We start from the raw sequence: 25991 nt of genomic DNA on the forward strand, positions 1-25991 counted from the left end.
GTGGATGCCGCTTCCGGAAGTACGTTCTGGGCCTGGGCAACAAAAAATTAGCTACCGGTTCTGCCGAACTGGTGTGAACTGGCTGAATCCTACCACTGATATACCCCCTGATTCCCAGTGACTCTGGGAGGTTTAGAAATGATTTAAAACGCATCAGTGACAACAAGAAAGCAGAGATAGTAAAAAAACAAACCAGATGGAAACAAAAGAAAGCTGCCTAAGTTAAAACGAGGCTCCACTCTTCCCCACCAAAGGCCTGAATGAAGGCCACTTAAAACATGAGCATGGTTGGGGTTGTTCAGTTTTTTGGGGAAATCACATTCAGGAGGATTGGGCAGTTCCAGGTCCTGACAAGTTGGTACTACTACCTTAAAGGAACTCTCAAGTAACCAGGCCCTATATCTTATATGGCTTTATAGCTAAAAACCAGCACCCTGAATCCCACTCAGAAGCAAACTGGCAATCAGTGCAGCTTGTGAAGCAACAATATTACATGGGCATACTGAGGTTAGCCCATCATCGCCTGCACCATTGCATTCTGGACAACTTCTAGAAGTTTCCAGGAGGTCATCAAGGGTGTCCCAGATTTATGTTTAAAAACAATTGAGATTTTTTTTTAAACTGTCAGAATTACATAAGGATGTTAATACAAACAAATTAAGTAGGCAAAGCTTCTTTCTATTTTGTTGGGGAAAAAGTCTGCTCCACATTTTTATAGACTATGCTATCTTGGTTTAATAGTAGGAGATAGGATAATTTTCTTCCTACTCCTCCTTTTTTAAAATGTATGTTAGAATGTATATGCCCACATTTTTGCTAAATGTGGGCAAGGTGGCCAACAGTGCGAACACTAAAAGATGTTATAATTGCATTAAAATTAAAAGACTTGGCATGAATAAACTAAATATTTCTCATTAAGCTTACTTTTCTTTTTTAATTCAAATCATGAGAGTAAAGTTAGCTATTTCTCTAAATGTCAATCTATTAAGGCACAATTTTGGTTTATGGCAAGACTAAAAACCATAAAACTGAATGTGATGCCACCATAAACTATATATTTAAAGAACTTGTCCAGCATGACTGTATAGAGGAGTGCAAATGTTTTAACTTCTATTTTTGATAGAAGGTCATGATATCCAACTCCTCCACAGCGTAATTTTTAACTATAATTTGATTGAAACAAGCTACAGTAATTTCAGCCCAGCACAAGGTCAGGTTCTTAATTTGCTTTACTTAGTATAGATACCAATTTAGGGGTTTAAGTATAATATTAAAACTATTCTTAGTCCAAATGGCAGAGATAGATTTTATTTCCTGTATAGAACTATGGTGGCCCCTAGCTCCCTGATTTAGACAAACAAGACACTATGATTAATCAGAGACTTCTGTTTGATGGATTGCTTAGTGTTAAGGAAAAGTGTTCAAATGCTCTGTATATAGACAAAAGGCCTGGTTATATTTTAGCTTAGTAAGTCAGGATATAATCCTCCAAAGGTGCAATTGGAGTTTGGGGATACCTCTTTCTCATCAGACTGTTGTCCTTGCATAATTTTCTTAGATGACTCATCTCCCCCTATTAAACAGAATAAATCAATTTTTATGTAAGCAAGCTCTCTACAGAAGAACTTCAGTGCAACTCTGTGCTATTCATTAGAGAAGTAGTCTTCTTGTTTACTGTGTATGTATAAAGTACTCTCCTTATGCATTTTCTCCAACAACACTATAATACTTAGAGGCTCTTAGCTTTTTCACGCCTACTTATTGAAAAGATTCCACTTAGTCATGAGAAAAACACCAACATCTTTAAGAATTATGATGCTCCTGTTTTCTTACCCTCCAGCGCTTTGGCAGATATGCCTGGAAGCATTCTTCTTGTATCACAGAGGGTGGTGCACAGAAGCAAAGCATCATTTAATCAAACTGACTTTGAGCAGTTGAAATCAGCCACTTGATGTTACTGTAATGAAGTTTTATTTTCTAACGTTAACAGACTCCAGATGCATAGATATTCCCTCTGGAAACTGCATTAAAATGAATGGAATAAATAAAAACTCACCCACCCCTGACTCCTGAATATGGGTTTTTTTTTGGTTTTTGTTTAGAAGCAGGATCTTGTGTTTTAAAAAATGCATACAGTGGGGGAATCAAAATCACTAGTATGTATATAAATACGTTCTTATGGCTTCCATAGCAATCTGTCCTTATGGGTAAGGACAATGGAAGCTGAAAAGTATGAGTCTGATACAGATACTTTATGTATATTTTTTTGAAAGGAACAGCACATATTCATATTTTATTTAATTACCCTTCTACAAATTATTTTTCAAGTGAAGAGTGGATGGAACAGGAGGGCCTGCTATTTTTACAAGACACACAGTTATCCAATGTCTTTAAATATTCCAACAGGAACAAGTCATCAAGCTTCTAAAATCCATTTAAAAAAACACAACACTGTGTTTTACAGATAGCAATAGATCTACAGTCCCCAGGAAAGAGAACTAGGAAAATTAACTCCAGATACACGCATGGAAAGAGTGCACAACATGATTTTTGTTTTATCTCTTTGGATTCAAGAATACAGGTTTTTCATCCTAAAGTCCTACTGAACATAGTATCTGGTTGGAAAATAAACTAAGATCGTAGAAGTAATACATCACTGTTTATGCACTTCACTTTTTCGATAAATGACAATACTTTCTATAGTTTTGTGATAATCATCTGCTTTCAAACACAATATTTCTATTTCCAAATAACAACAACAACAACAACAACAACAACAACAACAACAACAACAACAACACACTGAAGTCAAGAAAAAGATTAGAGGTGAATACATCAAGAGAGTGAAGAAGATGTTAAAGTCCAAACTCAATGGAGGAAATACCGTGAAGGCAATCAACACCTGGGCAATTCCAGTCATTAGATACACAGCTGGAATAGTGGACTGGACTCAAGCAGAACCAAAAGCAATGGATAGAAGACCAGAAAAATAATGACAATGAATCATGCCCTTCATCCATGCAGTGGATGAAGGCAAATAGGCAAATAGGTGGACGTGGAATGCTGCAAGTACATCAGATGGTTGAAGAAGAAAAAATGGCTTTGGAAGGATATCTGAAGGACAATGATGAAGATGCACTGAAATTAGTATATCAGGAAGGCTTACTGACTACTGGAGAGACAAACTGGCCTACAAGAAAGACTAAATGAAGAACAGAATAGAGGTATGGGAAGACAAAGCACTACATGGCCAGTACATTAAAAAAAATAGCTAGGAAAGCAGATAATAACAAAACCTGGCAATAGCTAAGAGCAAGAAAGTTGAAGAAAGAGACTGAGGGACTAATTCTGGCTGCAGAAGACCAAGCCTTAAGGACAAATGCATACAAAGTCAAAATTGAGAAGACAGCAACAGACAGTAAGTGCCGCCTATGCAAAGAAGCTGAAGAAACAGTGGATCACCTGGTAAGCTGCTGTAAGAAGATCACACAGACTGACTATAAGCAGCGGTATGACAAAGTAGCAACAATGGTGCATTGGAAGATCTGCAAGAAATATCATTTCCCTGTAAGCAAGAACTGTTGGGATCATAAAATAGAGAAAGTCATAGAAAATGATAAAGTTAAAGTGCTCTGGGACTTCAGAATTCAAACAGACAAGCACCTGCAACATAAGACCCCGGACTTAACAATTGTCGATATGAAAGATAAAAAAGTCTGGATAGTGGACGTGGCAATACCTGGAGACAGCAGAATAGACAAGAAAGAACTGGAGAAAATAACAAAATACAAAGACCTACAAATAGAAATAGAAAGATTGTGGGGTAGTACCAATAGTAATAGGCGCCTTGGGTGCAATCTCAAACCAACTGGAGCACCACTTGAACACCATTGGCATTGACAAATTCGCCATTAGTCAATTGCAAAAGGTGGCCTTACTAGGAACTGCTTCCATCCAGCGACAATATCTGTAATACCATCAAACATCCACATCTGCCTATCCCAGGTCCTTGGTAAGGACTCAATAGGTAGACAAAAATGCCAAATCCAGTCTGAACATCTGGCTGACTGTGCGATGATCAACAACAACAACAACAGCTGGAAGGGACCTTGGAAGTCATCTAGTCCAACCCCCTGCTCAGGCAGGAAACTCTGTACTATTTCAGACAAATGGCTGTCCAGTCTCTTTCTTAAGAAGTTAAAAGGCAAGACTTAAAAGGCAACCAAAAATAGTTGTTGTTAAGTATAAACTTGTTCACGTCTCAGAGGAAATGCAGAAATGAACAGTAAAACACAGAGGTTAAATATATAGTTAGAACATCATTGGATTAGTTATTGGGATTTTTATCTTGCCATGCTATTTGAGTCTCCTTAGCAATTTGACATATTTTGAGTCATGGCTAATCAAATAACCCAAAATGATGCATATACTGTAATCACTGATTGAAGTAATTCTATTTATCCCCCTGGACAGATCTCTTAAATAAAAAAGTATTTTGGGATAACAATGGACTTAACATTGTATTAATGATTCACTACCACAAGAAACAATGATGAAAATAATCATAGGGTTTTTGTTTTTTTTAAAAAATCAGATAGATGAGGATGATTCTCTAAATATCCTTGACTAGAAAATGGAATTTTGTAGGCGTTTTGTCTCTGAAAATGAAATTATGCAGGCAAAAACTGAAGGTTGTTGCTTTTATGTCCTGCAAAAAGGCTTCCGAACATATGAACGTACATGCCGACTAAAACATACGAAGAACGCTGCAGGACTTGGGTTTGGCTAGTCTAAAGAAAAGAAGAAATAGGGGAGACATGATAGCAGTGTTCCAGTATTTGAGGAGTTGCCACAAGGAAGAGGTGGTCGAATTATTCTCCAAAGCACCAGAGGGCAGGACAAGAAACAATGGTTGGAAACTGATCAAAGAGAGAAGCAACCTGGAATTAAAGAGAAATTTCCTAACACTGAGGACAATCAACCAGTGGAACAGCTTGACCTCAGAAATCGTGGGCGCTCCATCACTGGAGATTTTTAAAAAGAGGCTAGACAGTCACATGTCTGAAATGGTATAGGTTATCCTGCTTGAGCAGGGGGCTAGACTAGAAGGCTTTCAAGGTCCCTTCCTATCCTATCCTATCCTATCCTATCCTATCCTATCCTATCCTATCCTATCCTATCCTATCCTATCCTAACCTACTCTACTCTACTCTACTCTATAATCTAGCTGATCACTACTGACAACAGAATATTAATGTCAATCAAAACACTTCTTCTGAGAATATAAAATGGATAATTGTCATGGCATAAATCCCCATGGAACTCTTCTGTTCGGAAACTAGTTAACGCTCCTTGCAAACAGAGAAGAAGTACCAAATTCTTTTAACTAAACAAAAGATATGGATTTTATATTTTCACAAGTGTGGAAGTACGAAAGAGCAGACACATTGGCAGTCTAGTGCAATACCTTCCAATAACTCAGCTGTCTATTATAACATTGAATAATATATCCACATACCGATTTACTCAAGAAAGGCTCAAAAATTATTTTCTTATAAAACATATTTGAGACCACATGATGAATCACTACATTTCAAATCAAATAAGTACAGGTAGCCCTCGACTTGTGACCACAATTGAGTCCAAAATTTCTGTTGCTAAGTGAAACATTTGTTAAGTGAATTTTGCCCCATTTTACGACCTTTCTTGTCACAGTTGTTAAGTGAATCCTTGCAGTTGTTACGTTAGTAACACGGCTGTTAAATGAATCTCGCTTCCCTGTTGACTTTGCTTGTCAGAAGGCAACAAAAGGGGGTCACATGACCCCAGACTCTGCAACCATCATAAATATGAGTCAGTTGCCAGGTATGCTGCAACAGTTGTAAGTGTGAAAAATGGTCATAAGTCGCTTTTTTCAGTGTCATCGTAACTTTGAACAGTCACTAAATGAACTGTTGTAAGTCAAGGACTACCTATAGCTAAAATGTCTTGACAAGTGCCAGCACCAGCAAACAAATCCTGGATGGGCAAAATCAGACACTTTGGACAATAAATCTTAGGCAATTAATAGAAACTGAAAAAATGCCATTGTCTTTTGCATGGTAGTTCTACACATAATTGAGTGGGCTGTTTTCACAAAACTTAATATCAGAGAAACAATGCCAATGAACATGAAACCAGTAGTAACATTTATTTCTGGCTCCTGTTTGCCAAGAAATTGGTCACCAGATTCATTCTGATAATACAGATTGTGAGTTCTTTGGATACAAGTTTAAAAATCATCTCCGTCAGAGACGAAGCCATATGTCTACCCTTAGTAATCTACCCATTATCCAGTTCCTTGGATAAGTTTCTGTAGACTCCAATGACCCATTTATTACAGTTCCATTGTCCAACATGTTTTCCTGTATATTATTTATATAGCAGCAGCTCTGTTAATTTTGTCCAGCTGCTTCAATTCTGAATTATTCTCTCCAGAAACATTGATACGATTACGATTACAAAACACTTTAGCAAATGCCTCCCTATTCTGCATAGCTCAAATGAAAAGCGATTCCGGAGAAAAAGGACAGCTTCCAGAATATTTAAAAAAGGATTGCAAAAAGAGAGAAATAGAATGGTGGAAGAGAAGACTAAAATACAATGGATCACACTTCACTTGGATTTTCCTTTGCTGCTTTTCAACTTACGGTATACCAACAACATGCAATCATTTGCAGTAAATGTAATAAGACTAGTAGTAGCAGCCAAAGTATCTTTAAGACCTGAAAGAGAACTCACTATGTTTTTTCTGGCTTCTTTTGTCATTGTTGTAAGTTTTCTTTTGGACATGTCCAATTTGATGAGACCTTACTGTGTCCCAAATGTATTTAAGGTTACCTGTTCTGGTCTTTAACGGCCAGCATTTGTAGTCTAAATTCCCTTTTTAATAGTTGATGTGGGGTTTTGGCCTATTCAGCCTCTCCCACTCCTCCCCCACTCCTCATTACAGCCTTGAAATGACAATCAATAATTGAAAGCTGCTATTTGGTAGCCCCAGTAGACAGATTTCCTGTTCATGCAAATTACAGCTTCAGAAGAAGAAACTACTTTTGCATCAGGGCAGAAAGATTTAAATTCTCCTTCCTGTTCACCCAAACCTGAATAATTATTATTTTCCCCAATACTAGATGTGCTGATATATTGAAGCCATCTTTTATCAAAAGTATGCTTAGACCTAGTCTGTCCCACTAACTAGAGTAAGCTTGGAATGCCCTGGACCATATTAGCCTGCAAGTATGGAAAAGTCAGTTTTGAATACTTCTCTTCATTAAAAACAAAACTAAAATATCTTTCTACCCCAAGCTGGACAATAGAGAGTAGCCCCAACAAGAAATAAAACTGCAGTGTTTAATTTCTTAATCTATTGAGTGAACATCAAAACTTGCTCCAATCTGGGACAGATTTTTAAACAGACACCATAGTATTTATAGAAACAACAAATGGCAAACACGCTTTAAAAGAGACACATTCTTTCACATAAAAAAGATAGAAATGTTCTTTTATTAGTTGTTTTCTCATGCACACAGTTGCATCCACATGCAGAGCATGATTTTACTGATGAACAAATGCTCTTATATTCACCCTCCTTTTATGTATGGAGGTTATGAATCATTCAACATGTCAACAACAAAATACTTCTTTTAGCAATAGCACTTAGCTCTTATACTTATATACCGCTTCATAGAGCTTTATAGCAGACTCTAAGCATTTTACATAAGGGACACGGTGGCTCAGTGGGTTAGGATCAGAAGGTCGGCAGTTTGGCGGGTCGAATCCCGAGTGCCGCATAACAGTGTGAGCGCCTGTTACTCGTCCCAGCTTCTGCCAACCTAGCAGTTTGAAAGTACGTAAAAATGCAAGTAGAAAAATAGGGACCGCTATGGTGGGAAGGTAACAGCGTTCCGTGCGCCTTTGGCGTCTAGTCATGCCAGCCACATGACCATGGAGACGTCCTTGGACAAGCGCTGGCTCTTCGGCTTTGAAATGGAGATGAGCACCGGCCTCTAGAGTTGGAAACGACTAGCACGCATGTGCGGGGGAACCTTTACCTTTATCTTTTTAAGCATTTTACAGAGTCAGCATATTGCCCCCAACATCTGGGTCCTCATTTTACTGACTGAGTATAGGCTGAATCAACCTTGAGCCAGTGAGAATTGAACTGCTGGCAGTCAGCAGAATTAGCCTGCAATACTGCATTCTAACCATGCACCACTAAGGCTTCTTTTAATCATCTCTCACACTTCTGCAATTGCAGTTAGCATTGTGATGCTAGAATATATACTGTAGCAAACTATTGCTGAGGAAAGAAGTTAATGTTCTCTGTATTAATCACATATTTCTAAAGGCATGTAGCTGCTTACGTCTATTTATTACCCATAAATGGGATATAATATTTGTATTGACATGAACTAAAGACATTATCTATGGAGATTCTCAGTCATCCAGATCAGACCTGAAGAAGCTTCCTGGATGAGAAGCGAAATATCTTCAAAGAAAAACAAGAAACTCCATTTCCTTTTGAAAAAGCATCTTTGGGACAAATAAAGACATCACTTTTTAAAATAAAGCTATGAAAAATAAAATTTACATTGGCACGTGAGACAATATTAATGCAATTGAAATTCTTGAAGTTAATCTACCATCCACACAATTTTAACTTGGTTTTACTGCAGAACAAACATAGTGAGGTTTTATGTTCTATCCCCAAGTCAAGAGAACAAGAGGATGAGAGAAATGTCTTGTGAGGCTAATAGAATGCGCCAGGGTGAAACTGAAGCCCACTCATTATTCCTTATCAGATATCCTATGTTTTGAGCTCTGTGATGCTTTGGATTCAGTTGTGAAAAATAAAATAATTAAACACACAAGGACAATATAGTGCAACTGAGGCTTCTAGTAGTCTGTCTGAAAACAAATTACACCAACCTTACACACAGGGCTCAATAGATATCTGATCTAACTCCTGATGTTTTTCAAGGTCAGGCTAACAGATTAGGGTCATGCCAGTGGGATACTGTTCCATAATGCAGGCATTGTGACAAAGAAGGCATGCCTCTTGGTTCCTGATAGATGTCATTGTTTCAGAGAAAGGATTCAGAACATGCCTAACTTGACCTGATGGGACAAGCAGAATCAGATGGAGAGAGTCCTACAAATAATCTGGGCCTGTGCCATGTAGGCTTTACAGGTGATAGCTTAGCATCTTGAATTGCACCCGGAAGCCTACTGAAGCTGAAGTCTGGATTAGCTGCAATTTTCTAATTCTCCTCAAAGATCACCCCATGTAATCACATTGCAGTAGTCCAACTGAGTTGTGACTAAGATGTGAGTGATCATGACCAGACTATTTCAATTCAGTGGTTGGCATATGAGGAAATTTTACAAATGCCATTGTGGCTATGACAAACATTTGCACCTTAACTGCTCATCAATTCTACCACTCTGTCCAGGGTCAAGGATGGAAAATCTCTGGATTCAAGAGGTCCTAAAAACCATAGGTACTTGTTCTTGACAGGGTTAAGGCAAAGTCTGTTTTTCCCTATCCCAGTTTCACAGATTCCAGTGGGGAAAAAATCTTGAGCTGGGTGGAGCAGAGATATATAACTGAGTATCAGAAACAAAGCAATGATACTCAATCCCATATCCATGGAGAACCTTATGCAGAGGTTTTATGTAAATAGGAGACCCACCAAAAACTGTACCTCCCACTCCCAATCTCCTAAACCAATCCAGAAGTATACCATGTTCCAGAAGGGCCAGGATGGACATACCATCCAACAAGCTTGCCAAAGGTTTTTAACAGATGTGATTAGCGCCGTTCAGTAATCAGCATGAAATATGAAAATATGACTGAAATAAGGTCCAAATAATCCACTCTCTCCAAGGTTCTCTGCCATTGTAAGATTACCATCTTTTCAAAAACATTCTCTGAATAGGGAAGGTTGAAAACTGGATTTAAATTGTCCAGTTCCATTGGCTTCCTGAGAACAGCAGATCACTGCTTTCTTCAAAGCTGGCAGAATTGTCCTCTTTCTCCAGAGGCATTCACCATTGTAATGATCCAAACACGTGTCATCTCCTGGGAGGCCTTGACCAACCAGGAGGGACATAGATCTAAAACACAAAATCAGAGATCAAAGCCCAAGGATTATGTCCATTTCATTAGGACTAACAGGATTAAGTATTCCTTGTTAACTAAGTGTGACTTAATTTTTTGGGACCTGCCCAGAAGAGGTGCAGTTCAAAGCAAATTCAAGTGACTTTATCCAACAGATGTCTAAGACAATTCTCCCAGGGCACCTATAAAACCTGACCTGGTTCCTCTTTACTTAGAAGTGACTGGATCACCCTAAACAGGCCTGCCTTTTGGAAATTTATAATAAAATAATAAAATAATAGCTGGAAAATAGATAGGGCTCGCAACGTGGGTGTCCTACTTGACTCACAGCTCAGTTTAGAAGATCATATAGGAGCTGTGACCAGGGGGGCTTTTGCCCAGGTTCGCCTGGTGCGTCAGTTGCGGCCCTATTTGGACCAAGATGCCCTACGCACAGTCACTCAGGCGCTCGTGACCTCTCAGATAGACTACTGCAACGCTCTCTACATGGGGCTGCCCTTGAATACCACTCAGAGGCTCCAGCTGGTGCAGAATGTGGCTGCACGAGTTGTGATGGGGGTCTCCCGATACTCCCATGTAACACCTCTGCTCTGCAAGCTGCATTGGCTTCCAGTTGTCTTCCGGGTGAGATTCAAGGTGCTGGTGATGACCTATAAAGCCCTAAATGGCATGGGTCTGGATTATTTACGTGAGTACCTTTTGCCGGCGTTAACTTCCCATCGTCCTGTGTGCTCCCACAGAGAGGGCCTCCTCAGGGTGTCGTCGGTCAGGGAATGTTGACTGGCGGCCCCCAGGGGGAGAGCATTCTCTGTGGGCGTGCTTGCCCTCTGGAATCAACTCCCTGTTGAGCTCCGGATGGCTCCCAACCTTCGCTCTTTCCGCCGCGACCTGAAGACTTAGCTATTTGAACTTGCCGGCCTGGACTGAGGGACTGGGATTTTAGATTTTAAATTTTACATTTTAGAACGTGTTTTATTGTTTAGGGCTACTTGGTTTAATTTATTTTAATTTTTGTATGTTATGTGTTGTATATAGCGTTTTAATTGCCCTGTACACTGTCCCGAGTCCTTCGGGAGAGGGGCGGTATATAAATCCAAATAATAAATAATAAATAAATAAAATAATATTATTTGCTGCTCATCACCACAGTGCAATCCTTAAGGATGCTTACCTGTGCTTGGTTGGATTCACTCTTTGTTTTCCATTAATAGTGCTCTTGGATCTCATACACCATTTCATTTCCCAAAGGGCTTCTACATATATACAATTTGATCCAAAGCCATAGTCACCCTCTCATTCCAAGAAGAGCCTTAGTAGAACAGCATGGCACAATCCTAAGTTCCCTCTGAAATTCAACAGAGTCCATGAGGTACCTACGGCAGTTCGGTCAACCAAGTCCCTCCTTGTGATGGGTGGAGGTGAGGGCTGAAATTTAAAACTAACTAGAGTGATTTAACCAGGTCTTGCCAAAGTCAAGGTTTTCAGCTAATCAAACTCCTAATTTCAGAAGATCTCTAAAGCAAGGGAAAGGAATCTGCTCCTGCAATAAAGGATAACTTTATAACTAATATTTTCACAGTCAATCATTGTAGAATGATTGCATGTTATTTTTTAGAAATACACTATCTGTCAGAATCCATTTATATCACATTCATAAATGTATGTTTAAAACATTATCCCCCCCATGGATTCTGCCATCTTCCAAGGAAGGAGGAGCGCATGTGGATTCAGCCTGCCTTAGGTTATTTCAAAGACCAAGGGAAATCTTTTGAACTGGGGGAACAAAAGGGAGGGTTAGAGAAGAAGGCATCTGGCCTGTGTGTTCATTTAATTCTGTAGAGGAAGAAGACAATAACCATAAAGATTTGAAGTTCCTTTTTCCCCATGAAAGGGATGACATGAAGTAAAATGATGGGGGCTGACCAAATGGGGTTGAGGGAAGGGGGGTTGAACCGGGAACCCTTTATAAAGTTTCAATTTGTAAAACAATACTAAGTCCTGTCTTGTATTTCCACAACCAAGTATGTCCTAGTAAAAATTCCTTTTGGACTAGAACTGACTCCAAGAGTTTTTGTTCTCCTAAGACGTGAATTGGGGTGGGTTTTGACACTATCCTTTTAAATTTCAGTTTCCTATCTCCTCTCTGTAGAGGCATTATTATGCAATGCACAGTGTTAGCACTGACAAGAATGTTTGTTACATTTAATTAAAGATATTAATTTTGCAAAGAACAAAAATCACTGAGCCGACTACTTCTCTTTTTTTTCCAGATCTCCCTTTGGAAAATTACCTTCATTAGCACCGATTCACTGAGCTTCTCCCTGTTGACAATTTTTATAGCGACCTTTTGACATGTTACACAATGAACTCCCAACTTCACAAGTCCTGGGGAAAAGAAAGAGAAAGAACACTGGTTAGATGCATATTCAGTTATACGACAGCTGCATCTTATTCGAATCTCTTTAATATGTACACACCACACACACACACAGTTTTTTATTGGCCCTTCTTCCTCACAGAATAATGGATACATTTAAAATTTGTCCTGCAGAAACAAAAGTATTAAGTGCCACATTTAACTTTTCCTATAATTTATGCAATTCAGTTTTCCCTAATCTACTAGATCAATTAGAAGGAACATTTTATTAAACAACTAAAGCTTAATTATGTAGGGAGGATCAACTCATTCTTTATCTTGGTTTTCAAGAGCTCCAATTATCAACAAAATTGCATAATTATCTCCATCACCCATAATTTGTAGGAAAGCCACTATCTTAGCATACTGTATTTATCCTTTTAAGCCTACAGACGTCTTTCAAAAGACAAACCTAGCAAATTCAGAGCACCTAGATGCAGAGGAGTTATTTAGAGATATTAGAGCTCTCTAATACAGAAGCAGGTTAGAGTTACTTTTTAGAAACAAGTCAAGGATTAAATTTACTCGGTGCTGAAACTATTTTGCAATTCAGGACTTGTTTTATTTTTATTTCACTCTAATGTTCACAAAATTATCAGATCAATTCACTTAAATGTTTATTTTGATGGAATCTTACTTCATAGTTCAATAAGAATAAAATTTCTTAATTGTTACTACTTTCTCAATTAGCACATCTTGCTATAGAATAAATTGATCAGCTGTCAGTGGAGGGCAATAGAAGAAGGGGACGAAAGAGAATGAGGTGGCTGGATGGAGTTACTGAAGCAGTAGGTGTGAGCTTAAATGGACTCCAGAAGATGGTAGAGGACAGGAAAGCCTGGAGGAACGTTGTCCATAGGGTCGCGATGGGTCGGACATGACTTCGCAACTAACAACAACAGTTCTGATTTCATTAACTCTATAAATTGGCTTTCAAATCACCAACATTAAGAGCATCATCATTCTGTTCTGACCACTGCCAATGTGCTTTGACAGTTTTTAATATTTGGATCAATGGTTTTCAAGCTCAGTAAGTTTCAGGTGTGTGGACTTCAATTCCCAGAATTCCTCAGCCAGCATTGTCCACATATCTTAAGGTGGCTAAACTTGAAAAAGAGTGACTTAGACTGATTAACTCTTAACTTTTATCAAATTATACCTATAACTAAATCAACCTTTCTGATTAAAACCTAAATCTCTTTTCTTTGTTACTCCCCCAAAACTTTCTGATTTGATGATCAAGATGGCATTTCCTCCGGTCAGCTTCCACATACCCAAGAGCACAGTTGCAGAAACATCTGTTGTGTGGGAGAGAAAAGATCTATGCCTCCCCTGTGCCAACATTAGCCTAGTCAACAAATTTCCTTTGATCTCAAACACAGAGCTTCACTAGAAGCAGAGCTTATAATTGTAGGTCAGGAAAGAAAAGGAGGTGTGGAGTGGGTGAGGGAGGACAGAACAACAAAAGTGAAGCTAACATCATCTTTTCATTTTTAATGAAAACCTGATGAAAGCTCTCTGGTCTTTTCTACCAAAAGAAATAAACCCCAAGATAGCAGAAAAGGAAAGATTGGCTCAAGAACAAAATAGCAGGTATAAATATTCAGGAGGTGCACCTGTTAATGACACCCTGACAAATTCTATAGAAGGTAAATACGCCTACACATAGATACTTAAAAAGATATAGGGCATTATTGGGAGGGAGGACACTCTGGAAGTCAATAAACAGATCCTACATATTCATTTATGGAAATTATTCCTGCAAAATAAGCATACTTAAAGTATGTATCCTTTATTCTGTTTGCTCTGTAAATGCATTGAAGAAGAGACATAATCTTTCAACAAGAAGGCTAGTGAGCTGTCTCCCATTCTGGAGGTAAATGCTGAAAGATTTTGTTGTTGTTGTTAGTTGCGAAGTCGTGTCCGACCCATCGCGACCCTATGGACAATGTTCCTCCAGGCCTTCCTGTCCTCTACCATCTTCTGGAGTCCATTTAAGTTCACACCTACTGCTTCAGTGACTCCATCCAGCCACCTCATTCTCTGTCGTCCCCTTCTTCTATTGCCCTCAATCTTTCCCAGCATTAGGCTCTTCTCCAGTGAATCCTTCCTTCTCATTAGGTGGCCAAAGTATTTGAGTTTTGCTGAAAGATAGACTGCACCTAATCCATCACAATTTTTTCCCCTTTTATTGCCAACAGTCGTATCAATTAATTCCTATAGTCAGTGCTTTTTTTGTAAAAGAAAAAGGTGCCGGAACTCACACGTCATACAACCCGCCTTGCTTACCCTACATGGTTCCATCCAAAAAAGGTGCAGGAACTCTGTTCTGAGCGTTCTATGACAAAAAAGCCCTGCCTATAGTGTAGATTACATACAAACTCATGTCCCCCTTCTCACATTTTTTTGCATCACCTACTCATGGGGAATTATTTAAAAAATGTATACATAAGTGTAGCTTTGGCTACCTGGTAGCCCAAAAACTCTGGAACAGCTTCCTGACAGCCCTACATGAGTTGTTTGACAGTATGTATATTTGTATAAATATAAACAAGAGATGGGGAGAGAAGTCTTCTATAGCTCATAAGTGCTGGAACATTTTCCAAGATTTGTACAGAAGATGTAATATATCTCTAGGTCAGTGTTTCTCAACCCTTCTTCATTCCTTCAAGCCTTTGCAGACCCTCACACCCCGTTAGGGGCCTGCGGACCATAGGTTGAGAATCACTGATCTATGTTCATCACACTGGGAAAGGCTGCCTACAGGGTCTATTACACCATTCTCAAACCACAAATATAAAGCTGCCAGATAATAGCACATAGTCATAGATGGTGAAATAAGCTTCCTATCACTAAAGGAAATGCTTTCAGAAAATACTCTCCAAATTTATGCTAACAAGGAACAGAATTTCAGCACTTAATGACTTCAATTCTCTCATTGTATATGGATAATAATGTTTACTTACTTGCCTCCAAGGGACTCTACAAGGATTGATTAATTCTCATAAAATATTTTGAGAAGGAATATTAAATCTGATGTTAAAGTAAGCATTATTACCAACATTACAATGGAATTTAATATAGGGAAGAAAATTAAGGAATGGTAATAAGCTTTAACACTATTGTTTTGTCTGAACATTCAGCAGTACACCATATTTATCCTCTGGGTTAACTGTTATCCTTTTTATAAATTTAAAGGCATTATAGCCATAGAAATCAAGAATTCCAATGTATATTAAAACCAATAGGATGAACTACTACTTTTGTCTTCTAATTAAGCCAATGTTTGTTTGCTTAAAGGAACTGTTAGCTCTAATTATTGTGCATAAGATTATAGCCTGTTATCAAGTGATGCCCAAAATATATGTTGTTGTTTCTAACTGTACACCAGAATAGATCAAATTTCTTTAATGGATTAATGAAAGTGTCCCACATTTTAATGAGGCAATTTTAACCACTGGCTCATCAATGCTAATATAACAGGCTGTTCTTGGGAATGTTTGTAATAATTGTTCTTATCAACTTTAATTACAGACTTATCTAACCAAGCATTTTGGTGCCTTACTGGAATTCTTACATACTCTGCCTAAGCTGAAAACAATAGATAGATAAAGCCAGAGGAATCAGGATCTTACCCTTCCATTGCAGGCATAGGTACATATGTGCAAGCTCTCTTTACTGACCACCCTTCATTCCAGAAAACACAAACACAAATCAAGCTGATTTTAGACTTAACAATTTGGTTAAAAGCAACCTGAAAGACTTCTTTCAGTATCATGGAAGGACAAAAGAGATAATTCTAAGATAACTATTGCTGATTACTGAAACCAAACCAATCCTTCACACTTGCTTACCAAAAAGCAATCTAGACAGGACAAAACAAAACCCAACAACAACAACACACTGGAAAGAAATGAACTGTTGTGGCAATAGCATATGTAGTAGATCTGGCTTTTGGGAAAAACCAAGCTCTAGTTGGGAGAGAGAAAATTATGCCCTCTCTGTCAGAAGGGAAGAATCAAGACCACACATTAAGCTCCAGTTAAGCTGATTTATTGCTCATGTCTATACATAGGAATCAAGTCAGCCAACAGTCAGCACTAAATTGGTGCTAGATAACAACTCCAGGCTAATTCCTCTCCAGGCTCTGCCTCTCCTTCCTCCCTGTTTCCCTCAAACCTCATTGTTCTGATCACTTCTTCTTGATGGTATGTAGTCTATATTTCAGGTTTCAATATTTCTTTGGAAAGACTTTGTGCTAGCTGAATAAAGAGCCGCTACAAAAAGGTATGTGTGTCTCTGGGTGTATAAACACTGATGGCATATATTTTCAAGTACTTTAATGACTCTGAAAATGATGTGATAAATATCATTGCAGCCTGTATTCTTGGTACATGCTATGTGGGTAGGAATTATTTCTTTCCAAAGGGCCAAGTCTTCACTCGCCTTTGGAAGGCTAGAAGAAGCAGGGCCACCTTTGCCTTGAGTAAACAAACTCTTCCAAAACAGGGAATATTCCCACAGAGAATGGCTGATTTTGAGACCTCCTCCCAATGTATTTTGGGAGGGGACTTTCACTAGATGCTTCTGAGTTCTCTAGGTGGGCAGACAGCATTTACCTGAGAAATGTGATATCTTAATACTCAGAGCCCAAGTCCTATAGGATAACGACTAGCACCTTCTACTGCACGTAGGACCTACAGTAACCCATGCAGCTGCTTACGGCAGTGTAACGTGGAAATATTGAGACTGTTCAATAAACATACAAGCTGCTACGTTTTCTGGAAACTGCAGTTTCTGACTGACCTTCAAGGGCAACCTTTCAAGGGAAAAACAGGACCTACATTTCCGCACATACATAAAAGAAGAGGGTTCTATAGAAGTCCCTGAATATGGAAGGGGATGAAAAGGCGTGAAAGGGATGAAAGATTCTGAATTAGCACAAAAGAATACATTTGATTTGGCTGAACTCTGGCAAGACTGTGAGGCTTTAGGTGTGTGGAGTGTCAAGATCTGGGACGTTAACATCTTTAGTTCTGGATGAGATGGCACTACCCCAGATAGACCTAGTCTGCAACTGGGGGGTTGTCCTAGACTTAAGACTCCTACTCAAACAGCAGGTGGCAGTCGCAGCTAGGAGACCCTTTGTATAACTTTGCTTTACATGCCAGTTGCAGCCTTTCCTAGATCAGGAATCCCTGTGCTCAGTCACTCAAGCCCATGTCATCTCATGGCTGGACTACTGCAATGTGCTCTACATGGGGCTACCCTTGAAGAGCATTGAAAAGCTTTAGCTAAATGTATCTGATATACAAAAACAAAAGTTATAAGAAAGCACGTCACACATGTCAACTAACGCATTATACTTATTAACCAAGCCCTGTAGGATACTGTTTTACTGAAGTTATTGTTATTGCCACAGTGCAAATTGTTTTTTTTAATATACTTTTGGAGGAAACTATAATTTTTATTCACACTGGACCAGTTGTAGCCTCTGAGACAAAAATTGCACAACTCTTATCAGAAGTGAGTTCCATGATTAAGTCCGGTCTACCCACCCTAATCACTACAGAATGGAAGAATCAAAGTCTATCTGTAGGGTATTTTTTTCAAGCCTCATTAATCCATCCTCTTGGGTAGAAGAGAGGAGATAGGAGATACAGAGAACCCCCTGACTGTCTTTCTTTGGTAAGCTATCTTTGAGAAACATGCAAGTGTAATTAGGTCACATCTGTATAACAAGCCCTGCTGTGCTGCCTTGGTCTAGTGATCAACTGAAAAGGATTGATGCACTGCAAAAGAAAAAAAAATCGTGGGAGAAAGGACACACCAGGGAGATTACACCTCTCATTTTCTTTTAATTGATGTTTCAGTCCTGTTCACTTGCTCTGTACTAATTTACACCCCCTCCTTTACCTACTCCCACGTCTGCCTTTGAGGTTTTTTTCAAGCAGGCAGAACCAAGGTAACTTTCTTCTTTGAGTAGGGATTTTCTGTAGCACATTCCTGTTTTGTACTTTACACTTAGTGATGCTGATACAATCATGAGCATTTATTCTTCATTAGCCTTATTTTGATTAGAAGAATCTGAACAGTTAAAACTATGCTTGATCCCAAACTTTGCACAATCAGCTTTATGACCCTCCTCTACGTAGTGTTCTAACAGAAATGTGGATCAAAGTATCATGACAGCCAAACCCAGAATCAGTCAGTGGGAAAGATTTTTCTTTTCTTTCCTCTCTCTCTCTCTCTCTCTCTCTCTCTCTCTCTCTCTCTCTCTCTCTCTCTCTCTCTCTCTCTCTCTCTCTCTCTCTCTTTCTTTCTCTATATCTCTATCTATCTATCATCTATCTATCTATCTATCTATCTATCTATCTATCTATCTATCTATCTATCTATCTATCTATCTATCTCAGACCATACTCTTACATTATCACATTTAGCTTACAGAAATGCAAGGTCTTTGAAAATATTTGAGAAACAACAAAAGACTAACACAGAGTACCTAAGTATTAACAGAACAACAGAGTTGGAAGGGATCTCAGAGGAGGAGACTCTAAAGCATTTCAGACCAATGGCTGTCCAATCTCTTCTTAAAAATCTCTAGTGATGGAGCACCCACAGCTTCTGGAGGCAAGCTGTTCCACTGATTAGCTGTTCTCCATGTCAGGAAAGTTCTCCTTAGTTCTAGGTTGGTTCTCTTCTTGATAAGTTAACTTCTGTTACTTATTGACTGAGACCAGACATAAAGAATGTGGTCTTACTTTTTCTTTCATTGCACAGGTATTATTTCCAGGTATGTTAAACAGCTGGTTTTAGCATTTATACTGTTCTGTACCAGCCTGCTACCGGCCCTGCAGAAAAGGCAGGGACAACCCCTTTTACAAGAAGGCAAGAGGCTGGAATTAAGCCTGCCAAATTTATTGCTATAAAAACAAACAAAACAAGACACGAACCAAGAAACAGGAGCTTTTCAAGCGGTTGCCTTCAGCAAACCAGCCCTCCCACGCATTCCCCTTTTATACAGTTCAGGGCGTGGCTTCTCTCTACCTCCTTCCAAGGTGCCCCATTGCCTTCCTCTGTTTACTCCTGATTGACTGCCTCCTGCGTCGGGTGTCCTTGAACAGGGCCAGCTGTGGGTCATCTTCATCCACACTGTCAGGCTCACACAGCTGGGTCTCCGTCGTGACCAGGTGGGAGGGGCCTGGCTGAGGGCTCTGCAGAGCCTCAAGGCCATCATCAGCAAGCTCTTCAACACCCCCTCCTCCTCCTCCTCTTAGTCGTCCGACCCAACTGCCGAACCCACAGGCTGACCCTGAATCACAACATATACTCAGATAACCTACATCTCCACCCTCTTCGACTGAAGACCTTCCTTAAGATTTCTTAGCTTTTAACAGGAACAGCATCTCAACTAGGCCTTTGCAGCTGTTTGCAGTTGGCTTTTGAATGTTCTTCTTAAAAAGGCTTGCCTAGTTTCTACAGTGAATTATTTTCAGTAGTGAGTAAAAAAATTAAAAAGAAACCCCCCCTGCAGATTAAATAGACTTTCTATTTCAAGTAGCTTTTTGCCTCAGGATATCAGTAGTTTGCCGTTTTATAGTTTCTTATTATTAGGTAATCTTTTCATGTATTGTCAAGTCTTCAGATAGCTCAATTGTGAACTTGAAAAACAAATTATAAATACTCCAAAAATAATGAAGTAACTAAATGGTAGCCAGCAGCCTTTGGACATGTGTAAATAAATAACCACTACAATATTTGAGAACACAAAGGAAACAGAATAGTGGGGGGGGGGGGGGGGAAAGGAAAAGCAAGTCTACTTAGAGGGAAGAATTTAATTATTTCCTACATATTGCTTTAATTTACATAACTAGTGCAATTCAATTATTTATTTATTATATGTTTTCTCTGCTAAATACGTAAAATGTTCTGGGTAGATTGCAAAATGGTTTCAGAGCGCCAAACCACAAAGCTAATAAAGCAGCAAAATACATCCATAAACAGCAGTGGAGAAAAATGCAAAAAGAAAAATATGTGAAGGGTATTACCTAGCTTGGGTGGGACGATGGTTCAGCGACCAAAGCGCTCAGCTGGAAAGCCGGCAGCCCGGATTTGAGACCCAAGCGTCACGCGATGGGGTGAACTCACATGCTCATCTTATCTCCTGCCAACCTAGCAGTTTGAAAGCATGCAATGTGAGTAGATAAATAGATACCACTTCAAGGTACCTATGATAACAGTGCTCCATAATGTCATGCTGGCCACATGACTGCAGAAATGTCTTTCGACAGCGCTGGCTCAACGGCCTTGAAATGGAGATGACTAGTAGAGTAAAATCTGCAGGGACTCCTTTACTCTTTACTACCTACTTTACTATGGACATTTAAAATAAAAGATAAATACAGCAATGCTTAAAAAGAAATATATCTCACTAACGACATTCTAGAAACAGATGCCCATAACTGAAAAGACATGGCATTGGGCCTGCTTTTCTTTCCCCATTGAATCTGCCTATCTGGTAATATCTGCAGAATGGGTAATTTCATGGTAAGAATTACCCAGAATGGGTAATTTCATAGTAAGTGGTGTACCTTTCCCATCAAGCATCTGCTCTCTGTAACTATGTCTGTTGGACATTCAAACTGCTTTGACTCTGATATCTTTTAAATGGGCCTTGAAGCCTGGCATTTTCCCCAGGTGCTAGGCTCAGAAAACGTATGCTACTCTGGGAATTTTATTAATATGTTTGATGTGCTAGTCTCTGACATCACTTTTTCTTTATATTGTACTGTGTTTACCTAGTACAGCATCCATTCTTTAAAACAGTGAATTATTTATTGTTGTTTATAGTTGTATCTGAGAACTACATTCAGCTAAATTTAGAACAGAACAGAAAAGAGCTGGAAGGGACCTTGGAGGTCTTCTAGTCCAGCCACCTGCTCAAGCAGGAGAACCTATACCATTTCAGACAAGTGACAGTCTAGTCTCTTCTTAAAAACCTCCAGTGATGAAGCACCCACAATTTCTGAAGGCAAGCTGTTCCACTGGTTAATTGTCCCCACTGTTAGGAAGTTTCTCCTTAATTCCAGGTTGCTTCTCTCTTTGGTCAGTTTCCAACCATTGTTTCTTGTCTTGCCCTCCGGTGCTTTGGAGAATAATTTGACCCCCTCTTCTTTGTGGCAGCCCCTCAAATATTGGAATACTGCTATCATGTGACCCATTTCTTCTTTTCTTTACACTTGCCAAAACCAAGTCCTGCAGACATTCTTCATATGTTTAGTCTTAAGGCCTTTGATCATTTTAGTTGCTATTCTCTGAACTTTTTCCAAACTCTCAACATCCTTTTTGTAGTATGGTGACCAAAATTGGTTGCAGTATTCCAGGTGTGGTCTTACTAGGGTTTTATAAAGCAGTACTAATACTTCGTGTGATCTTGATTCTATGCCTCTGTTTATACAACCCAGGATTGTATTAGCTTTTTAGGCTGATGCTGCACACTGCTGGCTCATAGTCAAGTCATTGTCCACTAGGACTCCAAGGTCCCTCTCACAGTTAATGTTTTTGAGCCAGGTCTTACCTAATCTGTACTTATACCTTTGATTTTTCCTGCCCAAATGTAAAACTTCACTTTTCTCCACATTAACATTCATTTTGTTGGATAGGGCCCATTGTTCAAGTTTGTCAAGATCTTTTTGGATCTTGAGCTTATTTTCTGGGGTGTTGGCTATTCCTGCCAATTTAATATCATCTGCAAATTTGATGAGTTCCCCTTCTATTCCCTCATCTAGTATTTCTTTTAAAGATTATGAAATAAATCCCCCTTAAAATGGATTTAAAAGTTAAACAACAACATAAAAATATTGGGGCTCCATAACAATGACTTGTAATTTCATTTGCTGTTATATCTAACAAAGACTCTTTTTTCCCCTTCTTCAACAAGGGGTCCTGAAAAGTCACCACTATTTTGAATGGCAATTTCTCTGTTGTTAAATGAGAAAGGCAAAGTTGGCCATTTTAAGATGAGTGGATTTCAACTCCCAGCCTGCCCCCACCAGCAAGAAAACTGAAATGGGTGCAGAAGGCTCAGCTCTGTATATATAGTTCCTATTCTCCATTTTCTCCAACCTTAATATGATGAATGGAAGATCTGAAGGATACTTCTGTTTGATACCAGTGGAACTCTTAGGCAGAAGGTGCCCTGATAAATCAAGAAAGAAGAGTCTTTTCCTTCTGAGTAAATGCAAGCAGAATAATAACCATGACATTCAACATGCAAAACTAGAATTGCAAAGGTTCAAGCAAAGCCATAGGCAGAGGGAAGCTGAAATTTTAACCTCAGTCGTAACACTTGAACAGCACTTAAAATTCCCCAGTATTCTGAACATGTCAAATTTCATGCCTCTAATTCATTTTTTTAAATATATAATTGGGTTCTCTGGCTGAAAGCCAGCATGCTGTGATGATTAAGGTGCAAGCTTAGGAGTGGAGAGGCTCAGATGCTAGTCTACCTTTAGGCATAGAAAAACTAACTGGATGACCTCTGAATCTCAACCGAAATCAGCATCAGGGTATAAGACAAGCCATCTGAAAATGAAAACTCTTTTTAGCAACAGGTATTCCTGTAAGAATTGGGCAAGCTCAGGGCAAAACAACCCAATTCTGCAACCAAGTATGACAAATGCTCAGAAACCAAATACCTTAAATTCTCTTCCCACTCTATTAAATCTGACTGTTTAATCATAGTGCAGCAACTCAGTACTATACAGTCTAGCCACAAAGGAACATCTGTCCAGCTTTAGCTAATTTTTAAAAAATGGTTGGTGGTTGGACAGGAATAAGCAGAAAGCCATAGGGCTGAGGACTACACTTGGAACAGAAAACAAAAAATAAAAAATAAACAAAGGAAGAAAGCAGCAGTAAGTGACTTCTTAACTGTCACCACCAAAGCTACATGGAGTGTAGCTGGAATCATCAGGAACTTTTGATTCAAAAGAGTCCTTTCCTACCTTTACAGAATTAGCAAATAAATAGAGAACATAATAATATAACGTACAGTATACAGTTGTTGTTGCTTTTTTTATTTATAAAAACCCAGTTTTATAACTCTTCTGTGTCAGTTATTTCTCAAGTATAGCAAGATTAAGGTCATCAGAGGAAAAGTTTTATCTAGATTTAGGATATTTCCACATGCAAATGAAAATGCACCTTGTGGTTTTAGTTGCAGTAACTTTAATAAAGACGCCAAGAGGATTCTTTTTGAGAACAAGCGTCCCGTTAATATCAGTTCACTCAAAGCCGATAAGGTGCCCTCCTGACCCTCTTAATCCGTTAGAGCACTAACAGAGTTTCCACCAGCTGCTGGGTTTTCAAAATTCACCCAAGAGAGACATCGGGGTCATTGTGCCTATACCTGAACAAAATACAAAATGATATAGTAAGGCTGTAGCTTTGGATTCCAACATTGCGGATGTTCGAAGACACAGCATTCAACTGACACATCGCCAATGCAGCTCACAGAATTTAGCACAGCAACAGTCTGTGCTAAAGGAAGATGGATTAACCACTGAGGAGCGTAAGAGGCTTGTTTGAGCCTTTAAGCAGTGGGGGGGGGGAAGAAGGATTAAATTATAATAATAGCCTTAGGTTGGAAGGCCTTCCGAAATTTCACGGATATTCAGAGTAACCTCTGAAATTTAGACCTTTGGCCTAATAGAAATTGAGATTGTTGCAGGAATGGGGGGAAAAATGCACATTGCAATGGGGCAATGTTCTTTTTTTCGTTTTTGGGCATGAATCTCCTTTTTTAAGTATTTGTGCTACCATTTATCTGCCTATGATTCGGTCATCTCTCCATGCGAGGTCAGCACAGCATTATGTTTTGTATGATATAGTACTGTTCTTTAATTTGCATACTTAATAGTGCATCTCTGCCTCTTTCAGCTATATAGCCGTTTGGGGCAGTAGTTGTGCCTGAGGTGAAAAAGCGAATCCAAGGAATTTGTAGGTCAGATCACCCCAAAATTACTGAAGTAGCAAAATGTGCTCCTATGAGAAGAATAGAAGATGAGGAAGAAGACACTCTATTACTGGATTTTTCTTTGGAAAAGAAAAGCCTGCCCTATTGGACAGTTTACAGTGGATGGCCCTTACCACACCATTTTTTAGGGCACTGAAAACTTGTTTTTTTTTAATTAATTTAGAAGATTTATACTGTATTGGCACCCTTACTAATACTACATTTCTAGGTGGTTTACAACAGTTTTCCCTTGGGCAATGGGTCAAGAGTTTAGGTAAACTCAATCTTGGAAGGATTATTTATGTAGACACCTGAGCTATCTCAGGCATGGTATATTTTTAATTTTGGTTCTGGCTACCGTATTCTGTTCTTTTTAATGTGATGTTAGCCACTCAAGAGTTACACGTTGGGTGAGTAGACATGCAAATTGAATGAATGAATGAATGAATATGGAAAGTAGGTTTGAAGCAATTCTTTTCCTTCAGACAAATTCCATGAGAAGCTGGAATTCAGATGTGGGTGTCAAACTTCACACTAGAGTCATGGGCTATCTGAAGTCCTGGATGATCAGAAAACATTTCGGTTTTATTTATTAATTTGTTTCAAGGCAGGGTAAGGTTGGGGTCAAATAGACCTTTGGAGTAAGAGTATTCCAGAAAGCAGCCATGGGAACAGAGAAGACACACCTCCAAAATCCCACATGATGGCAACGTTTTACTGAAAAGAACCAGGTCATGCTTGGATCTTATGAGACATGGTGGCACAGTGGTTAGAATGCAGTATTGCAGGCTAATCCAGGAGTTCGATCCTCACAGTTGACTGAGCCTTCCATCCTTCCGAGGTGGGCAAAATAAGAACCCAGATTGTTGGGGGGGAGGGGCAATATGCTGACACTGTAAACCGCTTAGAGAGGGCTGTAAAGCACTGTGAAGTGATATATAAGTCTAAGTGCTATTGCTAATGCTGTTATAGGATTGGCACAGACAATTGGAGAAAGATTGCTAATAGATAACTATTTTGGCTTTTCAGATTTATGTAATCAACAGTTAAGAGAGAAATGATCAATCTATAAATTACATTCTCCTCTAGTGGAGAGGATGTCCTGCTTGTGAAGATGGGGCAGGCTGACCAAAAGAAATAAGGCTGCTTAAGAAAGAAACTAAGGTATCCAGAAGATATTCTATCCCCAGCAGTAGCAGCCACAGCCCAGTTCCAGCATATAATCTGATGGGCAGCCAAGAAATGCCAGTCTTGACCCTAATTTGGTACAGTACCAAGGAAACAGAAGTGTCATCAATTGGCTTGGTCAGTAGCTAAAAACCTAAATTCGCTAGAAGAAGGACGCAAAATTATCAAGACATATTACGCAAAGTCCACCTTTTCTGGAAAAGGTTCTA

General features: G+C 39.1%; 1 protein-coding gene across 2 annotated transcripts in view; it reads right to left on the minus strand.

Annotated features, from left to right (window-relative positions):
* BRSK2 (BR serine/threonine kinase 2) overlaps nt 1-25991 on the minus strand; it is a gene marked incomplete at its 5' end in the record, with an annotated part of 480261 nt that overhangs the window by 222785 nt on the left and 231485 nt on the right. For both annotated transcript variants that reach the window (XM_083348467.1, XM_083348466.1), the window contains one exon: nt 12450-12544. In XM_083348467.1, the coding sequence (XP_083204593.1) occupies nt 12450-12544 (95 nt within the window). The remainder of the gene's footprint in view (nt 1-12449; nt 12545-25991) is intronic.

The sequence above is a fragment of the Vipera ursinii genome (genome assembly GCF_947247035.1).
Source record: "Vipera ursinii genome assembly, chromosome: 1".
Classification (NCBI taxonomy): domain Eukaryota; kingdom Metazoa; phylum Chordata; class Lepidosauria; order Squamata; family Viperidae; genus Vipera; species Vipera ursinii.